The 15,081-nt window shown below is 44.1% G+C and overlaps 2 protein-coding genes and 1 non-coding gene across 3 annotated transcripts in view; all 3 read right to left on the bottom strand.

Moving 5' to 3' along the window:
* LOC102375336 (AP-2 complex subunit beta-like) overlaps nt 1–9,067 on the bottom strand; it is a 60,630-nt gene extending 51,563 nt beyond the window's left edge. The window contains exons 1-4 of the mRNA XM_025193785.1: nt 8,909–9,067; nt 6,672–6,729; nt 3,008–3,113; nt 1,516–1,651 (exon numbers count right to left, since the gene is read on the bottom strand). Of these exons, the coding sequence (XP_025049570.1) occupies nt 1,516–1,651; nt 3,008–3,113; nt 6,672–6,708 (279 nt within the window). The 5' untranslated portion in view covers nt 6,709–6,729; nt 8,909–9,067. The remainder of the gene's footprint in view (nt 1–1,515; nt 1,652–3,007; nt 3,114–6,671; nt 6,730–8,908) is intronic.
* LOC102377068 (general transcription factor II-I repeat domain-containing protein 2A-like) lies at nt 6,721–14,977 on the bottom strand. The gene is made up of 3 exons (XM_025193784.1): nt 14,863–14,977; nt 11,957–13,610; nt 6,721–6,729 (listed from the first exon to the last, which is right to left on the bottom strand). The coding sequence occupies exons 2-3, from the start codon at nt 13,253–13,255 to the stop codon at nt 6,721–6,723; spliced, it is 1,308 nt and encodes a 435-aa protein (XP_025049569.1). The 5' UTR covers nt 13,256–13,610; nt 14,863–14,977.
* LOC112548337 lies at nt 14,026–14,123 on the bottom strand. The gene has a single exon (XR_003092125.1). It is a non-coding gene; the product is annotated as a Z30 small nucleolar RNA (small nucleolar RNA).
* Nucleotides 14,978–15,081: the final 104 nt, after the last annotated feature.

The following is a 15,081-nucleotide window of genomic DNA, read 5'->3' as shown; positions in this document are numbered from 1 at the left end:
GCTGAGGCAGCAGTGGCAGCAGGAGCTCTGGCCCCAGGATATTGCCGTGTGGTCAGGCAGGAGCCAGAGCTTCCATGTGCTCCATGTCCTGGGAGGGGATGGAGCCACAGCTGTGCCTGACAGTAAGCAAAAAAATCACAAAGTCTCTAATTAAAAAACCCCAAATCCACGTTTTTCCGCAATAAAATGAAACGCAACCATATACATAGGGATCAGCTGAACACAATGTTTTATTTATATATTTACAATTTTAAAGCAATTTGGAAGTCTACCAGTACCTCAATCATTATAATAAGATAAATTCTAAATACCTACATATTTTGGTATTTGATGTTGGTTTTTATCATAGCAAATTAGAGCTCCCCCTGCTTCCTTCACTCACCAAGACACGGGTCCAGCTGCAACTGTCCCCCCCCTGATGCTCTGGGGCACTGAGCAGCCCTGATATGCCCATGCCATGGCCACCAAGGTGAGGTGCTGCAGTGGCGGCACCATGGAGTTCTGCCCCCCCTGCCCACCTTGGTGGCCAGGGTGGTGTAGCACTCCTAGGGGCAGCAGCGGCAGCAGCACTGAGCCTCCCTGTCCCACTCCACCCTCCTGTGCCAGGTCCTGCACACTGCACTGCAGAGGCAGCACCTGCTCAGTGCTGGTCTGGCCAGGCGGCAGCCCCAAGCCCCACTGTAGGTGCAGAAATCTGAAAGGGGGAGGCACATGTTCTCCCATACATCGCCTATGCCCCCCACCCCATAAACTTACTTCCAGAGAGCTGCTTTTTACCATGCTGCCTGTCTGCATTCTGATCCATGTGCATGTTTGTGCGTGCGCATGAACATGGTCCCCTGACCCCAATCACCCTTCTCCCACTCCCCTGAGGCCTAAGCAGCCTTGTAGGCTGGAACTCTGCCTGCCTGCAAGGGGAAACCCATGGTTTCCCGTGATTGTCTCCTTTAAAAGGGAAAATCTGTGAGCCGAGGAGTCACAATCCACTGCCTACACTCCCCAGCCCAGAGCATGCAGGCTGCAGATCATGGCTCTACCCCGGCTCCAGACCACATTGTCACTGCTGCAAGATCCCAGCCCAGCCCCAGAGCAGCTCCCTGCCCTGCCACATACTCTGCCAGCATTGCTGGGGCTGGTCTCCATGGAAACCCTGGCCTTCCGCTATCAGTGCGACTGCTGCTCTAGTCTCCATGGAAATCAGCCCCAGCCATGCAGGCAGGCACTGTTAGGAAATGGAGTCCACTGCCAGCTGGATCCAGCCCGTGGGCTGAACTTTTCTTGCCCCTGCTTTAAAGCACCTGGTGTTGCCTACTGATGGAGACAGGGAACAATTTCAGATGGGCCCATTGGTCTGGTCCACTGATAATTTTGCTTCCTTAGACACAATCCCAATTCAGTCCAGCAACTTTCGAGCACGAAGCCACAGACTACATGTGATAAACAGTACACACCAAAGCAGGCACAATGACAAGAACCATAGGAGGGAGCCTTCTAATGAGCCTTGCTCCATGTTACCTTCACAAAGCTGTTCACAGCCATAATAGCCATATCTGGCTGACTTTTGGCATAGTTCATTAGATACAGATACACCAGCTTCTTCAGCTCCAGGTTGTCAGTCTGCATGCAATTCACCACATCAGGAAAGAGAGAGCTGCATAAAATGAGAGTGGGGCAAAGGGAGAGAAAAGTTACATTTACCATATGCAAAGGGAAAGGGAGCTTCCTGACTACATGGTAACATTACTGACTGAGGCCAGGGGAACACTGGAACATATCCCATATATTCTGTTATGACTACTCTGTGCTCAAATTAGAGGTCACTCTCCTCTTCAAAAGCAGTTTGCAGGGGACTTTGTAACTGTTTAATCATTTAATCTCCTCCTGGATTAAACTGGTGCCTGAAGCAGGTAAAATAAAGTGCTCATACAAAATTGGATCCAATTAGGAAGTTGACAGAACAAGACAAAATGTTAATGTGCCCAGCTTTGGGGGTTAACTGGCAACAGCAGGAAACAAATAAATCCTCAGATTTTTTTGCTTGAGAATGGAGCCTTGTTTAGAGGAACCTATATAGCACATTTCAGGCTGGTAAAATCTAAAACGATTAAGAAATTAAAACTGCAATAACCAGAGTCTTACATAAATACCAAATGGCAACTAGTAAGTAGCATTGCAGAGGAAACTCAGAGGTTATACGGGATCTCCATATCTCAGGTCCATTATGAGAATCTAAAGGTTAAGGTCTTTGGCTAACTGAAAGATGCTTCCCTCCAACGCTTCATTTGCTCCTTCATCCTGCAATTAAGTCATGCTGCTAAACCTGCAACCTTACATTTATTTTCCTGGCAACAGACCATGTCACCATGAATCCAGGACTATTATGACTTTACTGCAGGATCTAGGAGAAGCTGACAGGAGAAAGCCTTGACTCAAGTCACTTCAGCTGCTACAAAAGAAAAATATCGGCAGTCATTTGCCTTTGATTTAAAGGTTTCCCTTTAGCAAGCGCGATTAAGTGTTAAAGGCCCAGTTTAATGACTTTATCACAAGCTAAGAGGTATCTGAAAAACAATGCCTTTTTAAAACTTTAAAAAAAATTCTGGATTAACAACTTGATTTGAAAATGTCAGCTCAGATAGGACATCTAAAATAGCTGAGTTACAAACAGGTTTTAAACAACTACACAGCTTTTGGCTTATCTGGGACTGGTTACTTTTTCATTCTGTGATTAAATCACTGTTCATGAAATCACCAAGTGAGAACTGGTTTGAACCAAGCAAAAGGGCTGCCAAAGACAGATAAAATTTCCCCCATATTGCCACTAACTCCCATTGATCTAATAAAGAACCCAGACCCCAAACCTGCAAAGCCCCTTGGTTCTGCCAGCCCCTCCAAGATTAAGCTGTTCATTGTACCCCAATTCAGGAGCGAAAGATCCCCAGGTAGGATAGGGGAGGACTGGACCTGCTGAAGTTAGACCACCAGGAAGAGCAAAAGCAGCATTTACCTTACATCCTTCCCTACAGTCATGGCAGCAATAACCTTCTTCACAGCTTCTTTCCTCTTCTCTTTCTTTTCATTGTTGAGCTCAGCCTTGAGCTCGAAGATCTCTCCTGTAAAGGGACACAACAGCCTGAAGCTCAGATGAAGAGAAAGGCTAGCTTTAGGGCTCCCTGAAGAATGATTTGTGCCACCACTACAGGTGAAAAGTAAATGCCATTGCCTCTAGGCTAGTGCAAGTGATTCATTAGCTACTGGGAAACCAGAAAACCACCATGTGTGTGCCAATTTGATTATTGGACTTTTCCAATCCAAGCTGAGGTAGCCTGTGACAAGAAGAAGGAAAGATTAACTGAGCTAACCTGTTGAGTTAAAGAGCAGTGCTGATGGTATCCTAAGGACATTCTTTTCAGTCCGCTACAGTCAGAGAATTGGTGCAGTAGCACATGGGGCCTGCAAAATGTATGGAGGTTATGATACAGTGATAAGGCAATCTTCAGAGCTGCAGTAATAATAATATGGAGGATGTGGCTTCAAAATGTTTAATAAAAGTAATGAAGTACAATCAAAACTTGCCACTTTCAAGGAACATTAGATCAGCATCACTAAATTAGCCACTGAAGCATATCAAGGATCAAACAAAAACCTGGGGGAAGAGAGAGGCCATCCTGGAACAGAAAATGTAAGAAACAGTGGCTCAGTTCAGCTAATTATTTTCTCTGGACTGTCCTACCTTTAGTTATCATCATTTGCTTCCTCAAAGCACAAATGAGGAAACAGCAGATGACACAGGTCACAGTGCAATACAGACATTGCAGGAACAGCTGCATCAATTTTACTCCAACAGAAAAATACATGCAAGGTTAAAAAAGGGAGAACTATTGCTAACAAGCACAGAAACCAGGGGAAGTGCAAGGCCTGGATTCCTGATGCCATCCATAAAGTGACTGAAGGGACCTTCTATGAGATTAACTCTTCCGGCTGTTACCGTGTAGAGAAATCAATTGAGGACGGATCCCTGCAGCCATAAAGTAAACCTCAATCCACAGCAGATTCCTGAACCTGCTTGGACAATATCTATCTATAGAATCCAGCTGGCCTGGGAAGGGAAATAACTTTCCCTCCAACTGGAGATGGTTTGCAGGAACACAGAGAAGGCAGCATCACCACTGGATACAAGCTATCCGATAAGGACACACAGAATGGCAGAAGTCCAGGCTAACTGCAGAGATGAGCTTTTGGGGACAAAACACCTCTTTCAAGGCTACATTGCAAGGTCTGAACCATTGTTTCCCATATACCACTGATAAGGTATGGTCCCATCTATCATAGGAGTCTTCTACAGAACCTACAACTGCAGTATGAGGGCTGAATAATGTGACAGGTACCTATTCCCTTAACGATTAGCAGAGATACAGAACCAGCCAACAGAGAAGATATTCTTTGGGCCTCTAGTAGGTATGTGGATGAGACTCTTGGATCTGAGTGCGCAGCTCTGAAACCAAAGAAGCATTTCCCACCCTAGTTTTCCAGCTTTTCCTGATCACCGTTTAAACAGGAAGAGGAACAGATAAATCAGCATATGACAACAGTCCCCTGGGGGTATGGTGTGTTATTGTTGATTCCACCATGCCAAACTACAGGTGAAGGAAGTGAGCACAATTTTCTAAAGGCAAACAAAACAGGAAAAGGGAGTTGAAAACAATAAAGAATACACGAGGAACTGGATTTGTTAGTGTCAGGGACTACTGTAGATCAAGTTTATAAGCCAGCAATGAAACAGGCCAATGAAACCACAGACTGGATAAAGGAGCCTGCTTGGGATTTTTTGCCAGCTCCTTTAAATTAAGGATGCAATAAATATCCTTAAAAATGTTCTAATCCAAACGGCAATTTTAAGGAAGCCTAGTGGGCTGGCATGTTTGGAAACAGGGTGCAGCAGCCAGGGTTGCTGAGAGAGAAGAGAGGTGCATAAATCCTGTTCTTCTCATTAAGCATTGCCTCAGGTTCTCAGGCCCAGCCATTTGTTCCATCTGCGTCATGAATGTACTGGGTGCCAAGAGTTTTAAATTAGGCAAGGCCAGGAAATCAAAAAGAAAGTGCTGCAGAGATGCTGGCCCTCTTGCTTCATCGGCTGATTGGCCCAGGTAATAGCAAGCCACTGCTTCCATAGGAAACAGCAGCAGCAAAACTAGCTGCTAGAAGATTGCCGAGTTGTTATGAATTACTTCTACAGGGCTATAAATGAACACGGTATTTTACAGTGAGGTACATTCTCTTCCTTGGTAGCATTCACTAGCAGGGCTCCTGAAAAGGAATGAAATTATTGTTCTGGGGAATGCTGGGGTGTCTGTTTATATTGCCAGCTACCTGAAAAAGACATCCAGATCATAAACAGGCTGAGATCCTGCCCAGGAGCCTGACTGAACCGGTCGGTATGCACCACCAGCATTTTCCCTTTCCGCTGAGTAAGGATGTACAGTTTTGAGGCCTCGTATAATCATCTCAGTGAGAACCTGCAGATTCAGTCAAAGAGAAGTAAGTTGAGAGTGCTGTTGTTTCTCAGAAAGATGTGAACTCCATTAGATCCAAGGGTGTGTTGACTCTGAAGCATAATGACATCAATGTCATCACACAGTTACTAGTAACTGGTCAACAGAAACATCTAGCTACTCTGTCACTGTAGAGGGGCTATGGACGACATAATCAAACCAACATTCTCCCCTCAATCAGGACTTTGATCTTGGCAGTATCCAATGTAGGATTAGTTCGACAGGCCCACTGCGACTGGAAAAGGCCAAGTTCAGTGGGTTTGGCATGAATGTTCCATAATTTCCATTAGTCCTTTATGCTAGAAGTTAAACTAAGAAAAAATGACTTCACAATGAAGGAGGAAGTCCACAACTACCCTGATGTGTGCATTATGCCTTTTTTATGCCCATGAATCAAGTTACTCAGAAAAAACCTCTCTTTTCAACACATTTTATAGTATATCACTAGGCAGCCATCATAGTTACTATAAACCCAAGAGGAAGTCATGTGAAGGACAAAGGTGAGAAAAGTGCATGGGTCTTCCTCCTTTGGTAGATTTCACCAGGACTGGCAAGGGGCAGCAAGAAGAGACCCATAATATTTTAAAAACACATACATACTATCTGAGACTTGTGGCCCAACTTTCCCCACACTCCCAATGGCTACAACTACACAGACAACTAGTCTGCATCCTTAAACTCTGCTTTTTCCTTCCAGCTAACCCAAGCACGCTTCTAGTTAGGTCCACTTTTAAATGCACTGCCTGCAGTCCCGACCACTTTGCCCTGTATATAAATCTCTATAAAAGGCTGCTGTATGTTTCAAATCCCAAAGTTCTGTTTTTGACCTTCCAGAAAGTAATACAGAGCCAGAAAAGGTAATTGGGGCTGCCTTGTTTGCATACTGCAAGCATGTTCAATTCATCAATCCTGTCTTTTGACATCATGTGGGAGGGGGCTGGGTGTTCGAACTGTTTTATGGCCTACTTTTGAACAGCTTCTGGATGACTAAGAAGAGAAATGGGGACACAGCACATAAGAAAGCACAAACTCTGTTGTATGGAGTTAAAAACCTCATTTTAAAATAGGCACTCACTGTCCCCAGGAGCCTCCAATACACTAGAATAGTTTAAAGCTCACCTTTTTTATTAGTTGTGAAATACTTGGAGTCCGTCATGGTTCCAATTCCTTAGAACACCTGCAAGAACAAGGAACATTTGGACAAATGCTGTAGCCACTGTTCCCCAATATGTGAGCCATGCATTAAAAGAACCATAATTTAGCCAGAGTACATAACAGAAGATAGCTGCTCTGCAGATGTATTCCCCAGAAGTTTCACAATCTTCACACTATACCAACAAATGACATCACAGAGTATTTTTATATAGATACATCCATCTCTCTCCAGAATATATATATATTCTGTATCGAAAAAAAGACAGTATCAAAGAAGGCTTTGATTCCTAAAAGCAAGAAATCCAGGTTTCACGACTCTTCTCAAACAATGGCAGAATCTACAGAAAAAAAAATGTAGGACTCCCCCTACAGGTATATTCAGGAGTTGCAGCACCACAGAAAGGACTGTAAAAACACTGTTTCTATACACACCACAAGGCTGTTTGATCACTTTGTTTCCTGAATCATGATGACACTGGCAATCCCCCAATATTAAGAAAAATAAATTGCTCTATAGTAACCTTACGGAAGCTTGAAATCTCTCCATCACTCTCTACACCAACATTTTCCACCCTCATTATCACAGACACCTTGACCTATTTCTGTAGTACAGCAGTTCCCGAACTGATAGATTGAGCACCACCAATTTAAAATGATACAGCCTTACCACCACCAATTTTTTCAATTCAACCTTAAGCACCACCAGTAAATTTTTTGTCATATAAATTACTTATAATAAATCTGTTAACGTGTACTACTTACGGGTTGTTTGTGTATCACTAGTGGTACCCGCACCACAGATTGGGAACCTCTGCTGTAGTGCTATTCTCTCACATTCAGCAGTTACTGTGGATAGGCTGATCATGAAAACTAGACTGTAGGAGCACACATTCATTTACTGCCGTAGGAAATTCAGAATGACTTTGATGTTCACTTTTTTTTTCTTCCACCAAGCTAAGTCAATTAACAACAAAATATAGAGATCAGATGGGCTGCCCCAACTTCCCATGAATGCAGACCCATTTTGAACTTTTCTTAAATGGGACTGCTGCCAGCTGGATGAGGAAACTGACTCTCTCTCAAACTTGCAACCATGGGCTGAGAAAGAAATGCCCACTGGAGGAAGAGATCTTATTGCTTTTGATTATTTTATTACATCAGGGTAACAACCAAAAACCTGAAATCCGATCTATCCCCACAATGCCATAATCACTTTTTTCCTTTCAATTTTTGCCTGATCTTCTTTCTCACTTTCTGCACACTTCTCTCCTCCCTTTGTTTCTCTTTTGCTATATTGGAGCAATACACCCTACTTGACCCCAATTTCACTCTTCTTCCTTTTTTTCTGGGTTAAAGACATCTCCTGGGATATCCCTGCTTTCTCAATGACTCTGCCTAGCTAAAGAGGAACAAATTAAGAACCTACAGTAAGATATTGAGCCTGTTTCCTTTTTCTGTTGGCTTAAAGTATGGGCTAGTAAACAAATAAGATCTCTTTCTCCTAAGGTCTGGTTGCTTTGCTTCCATGGAGCACACAGACACTGCAGCCCCAGAAATCATGGGAACACATTTGGCGTGCAACAGCAACACAGCCCCATATATCATTTGTGGACCTCATCTTCCAAATCATAGACCGGTGATTCTCAACCAGGGTACCATGGCACCCTGGGATGCCATTATATTCTTTTTAGGATACTGCATGGCACGCTGCACTATTAGGTGTAAAAACACCTGTAAAATTCACAAGATTTCAAATAGGAACCCATAAAATCAAAACCATTCTGACCTGTTGTGGTCTTTCGAGTTCTTCTATTGCAAAAAATTGCTCTGCTACTTTTCCCATCAAGAAACAAGTGAAGGTAAGAGCTGGCAGGTGCCACAAATTTAACAAGGGGTGCCCTGAATCTAAAAAGGTTGAGTACCATTGCCCTAGACACACCCTGCATCTTAGTGCGTCTCTTCCTCTCAAAGATTTTCTTTTCTTCCACCCCTAAGATTAGACTAATGCTGCTGCTCTTGATTCAGCCATAAAGTTAACAGAAGCAGCAGCTGAGAAGCAGTAAGCAAGTCTTGGTTAGTTTCAGTCTGCTCTCGAGGGAGCACTCTGGGCACGACTGTGATGTCCAAATGCCTAAGTGTGGGAAAGGCAAATGTTAGTCTCTATCTCCCTGTGCCCCTTAAAGATTGTGCTTATACTGTACCTTTTGCGTTACCTGTCCTTAACTCAACAGTTAGGACAGGATGATAGTGATCAGGGCAATTTACTTTCACTCCAGGTCTGTTTCAGCTGAGCTAAACACAACGCCAAGTGCAAGTCTACTGCAGGACAGAGTATTTTGATTCATGAAGCCTGGAAACACCTAGAAAAAACATGGAAATATAGCATTGCCCGGATCAAATCAAATGTAAACCCCTCGAGCTTACCAATCTTGGCAACAATCCCTTCAACCAAAAGTGTAAGTGTTCCAAGAGAGGAAGCTGCCACAGTCTTTTTAATTATCAAACAAGCCCAGCCTACTTTCCACCGCAATCTTCTTGCTGACACATTGCTTAGGATTTTAACCCAGTTGAAAGAGGACTCAGATGTTTTGCTATATACAAGGCCACAAGGCCTAACACCATCCAAAAGAGATGTAATGTAAATTTCTTCCCATGCTTGTTTCATTATATTACACGCAGGATTTGGCAGTGTGGGCCAGAAATGCTGGCTGATGAACAGCAGCCAACCCCTGGTACTTCAGAGAAAGGCCAGACACCCAAGACGCACCCACCTGACTGCAATGCCAGAGGAAAATTCCTTGCTAAACATCCAAGGAGACCTTTATGCCTTGAAGATGAACACTTCAGTCCCTTATTATTTTTGCTCACGTACCTGCAAGTGTCATTAGCAGTCATTAAATTAGCTCGCCCTTATTTAAATGTAATCACAGCGTGTGCCTTCACAACGGTGTTAGCAGATCCAAACAAGATTTGACTGTTATTTTAGTTAGCAGCACAGCTTCCACCATCCAAGTGCAACCTGGTCTAAGGCTGCCCATCCCTGGGGCGAACAGACATTTTGCTGCCTTCTGGGCTGGAGCTTGCCCCACACACGCTGTCAAAGGCAATTTCCCTAGGTATTTCATATCATTTGGTTTCCCAACCAAATAAGAGTACGGGGAAGCTCAGGTGAGGCCCAGCCAGCCTGGAGACAGGAGCTGGGACTCACAAGAGGCAGCTCTTCCCGAGCGCTGCAAGGGAAATCCAGCTTTCTTCTGCAAGAGGCAAAACTTCGTGAAGAGGTGAATGTTTTTAAGGCTAGGAAGAGAGGTGCTCTCCTCGGCAAGGGCTGACACGCGGGGGGCAGGCCTGGCCCCGCCCTGCATCAGCGGGAGGCCGCAAACCGGGCCTGGAGCCTCCTGGTTTCTCATCCAGCAGCTCTGTTACATCCTTGGTAAGGCTCAACACCATTCACCGCTGCTAAGGCTGGCTGGTGTACGCCTGGTAAGATTGACAGTGGATGATATCCAGGCCTTGGAGAAGAAACTGGTTGCAGCTACTGCAAGCCACAGGTAAGTTATAGACTAATCTTACACAGTGGTACCCAGCCTTTTTGCCCTGCTGGCCAGACAGACAGTGCTCCAGTGAATGGGCCCAATCCAGTGTGAGGGACAGGCAAGGCAGGGCTTGGTCCAGCTGTGCGTGGCGGGGAGAAGGGGGTTAGGGAATAGCCCAGCCTTGATCTGAGCCCATAGGTGTGGCTCAGCCCCAGTCTGGCCCTGGGGGGCGGAGCATGGCCAACCCCAATTTGGTCCACAGGGCTTGGGAATTTGGCAGCAGGGGAGGGGTAATAGTATTAGTTGCCACTGCTCCCTCACCACCAAATTTGCCAACCCATAGGGAGCCCCCATGGGCCAGATGCCATGGCTCCATGGCCACATTTGACCTGTGTGCTGGAGGTTGAACACCCCTGATCTAACACATTCAGCATAGAGCTTTTGCAATACTTTGTGGCAATGTTCCAGGTTCTCTCTCTTCACAGATGGTTCTGTGAAATGAAACCATCAGTGTTAGAGGTTAAGAGCAGGAAAAGAGGGAAGGTCATAATGCACTTTAAATATAAATGAAATAGTGAGTCTTGTAGACTTCTTGTTGAAGTTAATTGCAGAGCTGCGTGGCTGGAAACATGTAAGGATAGTTGGTCTCTGACCTGTTCAGCACTCAATGTCATTTCTGAGGCTGGTACCAAGGGAGATTGATGGCATCAATTATCTGTTCAGATGAGCAACTTGCCTTATTCAGACAGCAATGAATTTTGGGTACTGCTAACCTGAGCCTTCTGAAACACAGATCCCTGGGTGAAAGGTTCTGTTGTCTCTTGTCCTAAGCTCTTCTACCTCAGAAATGCAGTAAACCTAGATCTAAAATTTTCAAAGTGTTAAGAATTGCTATATTTCTCAGGCAGGCCAAGTTATACCTTCCTAGACTTATTTGCATTAAGAATCTGGCTGATCCTAAATAGCTTTGTAAACATGTCATACATGTGTAACAGGGAATTTTTAAAAAGTTAAACACAATTGCAGAGGGTTGGAAGGGACCTCAAGGGTCATCCAGTCCAACCCTTGTCCAGTTGCAGGATTCACTCTTGCTGAACCATCCCAGTTGCCTTTTCTTGTAAGCTTCCAGTGAAGGAGATTGTACAGCTTCCCTAGGCAACTTGTTCGCTCTCTCTGCTTTTATAAGTATGGAATGCAGAATTACAGAATGCAGTTCAACAGGGAGAAATGCAAAGTGCTGCACCTAGGGAGGAAAAATGGCCAGCACACCTACAGCCTAGGGAATGACCTGCTGGGTGGCATGGAAGGACATAAGCAAAACATCTACATATTTAAACAACACTGATACATTTGCCTACAAGTAACACAGTAAAAAAAAAAAAGAAAGTTAACTTTTCAATGTGAAAACTGCGGCCCCTCCATCTTCTGCACAAGAGGACCTATATCAACTGACTCCTCAGTTAAGGTCAGTCGAAGTGAGCGAGTGAGGGCCTCATCTGTAAGTGAACATAGATACTGAGATTTTATAGACTTCATTGTAGAAAAGGCACTGTAGCATAGGTACGTACTGCCGAACATTGATACAATCTTTAAACCAAGGTCCCTTAAATGTGGAAAGCAATTCTCTGGTATAAGTTTAAAAAAGTCCTGGCCTATTTCTCGTCTACCAGCTAAGAATGGGTCAGCTTGTAGCTCACACAGCTCAAGCTGTACGTTGGAAGACTGATTTTCAAGCACAGATCCAAGTGGGTTGTTGAAAAGCATCAGTGTGTTTTTCAGTAACTCCAATTCGGTAAAGCGATTGTCAAATTCTTTCACCATAGCATCTACATTGGATGAGAATTCCAAAAAGTTTACACCTTCAAAATTTTCCATTTCTTTCTCCAGTTCCTTGCAAGATGGGAAATGTATAAGATCACCCTTTTCAAGACCAACCTTGAACAGTTTTAGCTTTCTACGAAACCCATTCACACATCCAAAGAGGTCTGATATTGTATTATTCTTACTCTGCAACTTTAAATTTAATTCATTTAAGTGAGTGGTAGTATCTGTCAAGAAGGCTAATTCGGCCAGGAACTGGGGAGACAAAAATCTTTCTTCAAACTCTGTGGTGTCAGTTTTCACTTGTTCTTTTAGGAACACTGGAATTTCTTTTCTGAGAGCAAAGAACTTTATGAGAACCTTACCAGCACTTAGCCAATGAATTTCGGAATCCAGAGGTAAATCTCCATACACCGACTGCATTTCTTCCAAAAATGAGTGGAATTTACTGTTTAACAAAGATTTATTTCCACCACAAATAAGACTGGTAACCTTCACAACAACTTTCACAGCTTCAGCTTGTTTCACCCATTTCCCACACAAAGATTCTTGGCGAATCACACAGTGAATCATGGGGCATGTAACACCAGACTTCTTCAGAAGATCTGATAATCCAAATTCAGAACCGATAACAGCCCTACCACCATCTGTGGCAATACAGGTACATTTCTCAAAACCACCATATTCACTCACACTCTTCTGAAGAGCTTCAAATATATCTGTTCCCTTTGTAGTGTCATGTAATGAGACAAGAGACAGCAACTCCTCCTTGACTGAGAAATCTTCCTCCACAGTTCTGATAAATATGAGAAGCTGACTTGTATCAGTTTGGTCAGTGATCTCTGCTAACGATAAGGAAAAATTGCGACACTTTTTGACATTGTATAATAACTTTTCGCATACCTGATTGCTCATATCTTCAATTCTTTGGGCTACTGTCGGATGAGAGAGTGAAACTGTTTCAAAGTTTTTCACCATGTTCTCATCCCCAAATGCCCTGGCCATTTCAATGGCACATTTTTTCACTAGATCCCCATCACTGTATGGTTTCTTTGCTTTGGCTAACTGCAAAGTTACTGCATAAGAAGCTGCAGCACTTGATAGCTGTTCAGTATAATCCACTTCCCAATGTTCTAGAAATCTATTATTTTCTTCCTTAATTTTCCTCTTCTTTGACACATGCTTTGCCATCTTTACTCACGCTCACAAAGCAAAACAAAAGAGAACACCCCCCCCATACAGTTTTTTTGAGCACCTCACTACTGTGCAAAGTGAACAGCGTGTCAGCAGAAAGAGTACAGAGCATACACAAATCCACACTATGTTTCCTAGTAATGTTTCCTCTTATACTTCATGGCATGTATTCATTTATTGCACTGGTGAGAAATATCAATTGCTGTTCCTCAGAAACACACCAATAATACCAATGTAAAGGTAATAAAACTCCTGTGTTTTTTCCTGTTATATATTATTCAGCCTTCAATTATTCCATGATCTTCCATAAAGTACAAAGAGAGATAAGTGGATGTGAGGCTGTCAGCCAAGCCTGAAAAGAAAAAAAAAAAGAACCGGATAAGAATGTAGTTTAGAGACCTCCAAGGACTATCAAACAATTGCTCTATTTCCACTACAAATGGGTTTCTTACAAATAGATTAAATGGAACGGCAGAATAGTTGAAGTTTAATACATCGCCCTCTATGACAAAAAGAGCAACTAGGAACCTCTCGTAGCCCCAGAAATAATGGATTGTTAAGTGAAGACACAGTGGCCCCAACATTATTGACAGTACCAATATAGCTTTTGAATAAATGTTTATACAAGAACTTAAAACAGAATTGTTCCTATTTTTTCCACTAATGGTTTCCACCATATTGCTCGATGTCCGTTTAGATACATTGGTCAGAGAGATTAAAGGGATGCATAAAAATCATTTAGAAGCAGATGAGACTATAGCCTGAACTAGCTGAGAGAGAAGATTATGTGATCATACCCTGGTCAGAATCAAGGCACAACATCTTGGTAATACCAGGTCAAACTATACTTCACTCATCATTGCTTTAGGCACATCTTATTTGCGTCCAATAGATAAACTACTTCTACAGGCAAAAAAATACCATCATCTGAAAGGACTCTTAACTCTAGGGCTGGAATAATCCTATTCCTGTCCCCTGAGAAGCCACTTTCCAGGATTTTTTCCCCTTCCAGTCCCTAACAACTATGAAACTATAATTCATTTGGGGACCTATATACTTTCCCCACAGTAATAATTTTGTTTACAAGAGTGCCCAAAACATTTCTTTTAACAACTTGTTGATGCTTTCCCTGGACAAGCAAGGCAGGAATGACCAGATTTACAAACATTAAAGAAAGAAATACTGGCAAAGTCTGCCTGTGCCTTGGTGCATCTTTCTACACCTACACCACAGACCCGTGATCCGTGCGGCACTTCGTTATTAAAGGGGGCTCTTTCCCCTGCAGCGGCAGTTGCCAACAGGTTGTGCAGCAACTTAACGGCACCTCGAGATCCTGTCCAGTGCACTGCGGTGCCACGCAACATGAGCACTGCTAGGTGCGCAAACATGACTCTCAAGACAAACCGGGAGATGTCAAAAACGAATCCACCGTCTTAAAAAGATTCTGACCTGGTCCCGCTTTTCTCAGGTCTTTGCAACAGAAGAACAACTCCATTGCTTGTCTGTTGTCAAAACACAAGTGAGTACTTCTAAGAGCTGGCAGTTTCCAAGGGGGGTGGCTCGAGTCCCTGGCGGCTACGGACCACCCGCTGCAGCGAGCTCACAAGATGCGGTGTCCCGGCTCCACACGGCCCCGCCTCGCCCCGCCCCGATGGAAGGACGTTTCTGCTAGTGGTTTTACTGCTTCCCCGCGTGTCCGGGCGGCCGCGGCGGGGGGCGGGGCCCCCGAAGCCCCCGCCTAAAACTCAGGGCGCCGCGGAAGGGCGTTTGCGGCCGTGCCCGCATCTGGGCGGAGCATGGCTCGGGCTCGGGCTCGGGTTCGC

This window comes from Alligator sinensis, unplaced genomic scaffold, assembly GCF_000455745.1.
Source record: "Alligator sinensis unplaced genomic scaffold, ASM45574v1 scaffold345_1, whole genome shotgun sequence".
Lineage (NCBI taxonomy): Eukaryota > Metazoa > Chordata > Crocodylia > Alligatoridae > Alligator > Alligator sinensis.
The sequence above is the reverse complement of the archived record's forward strand: the minus strand, read 5'-3'. Positions and strand labels throughout refer to the sequence as shown.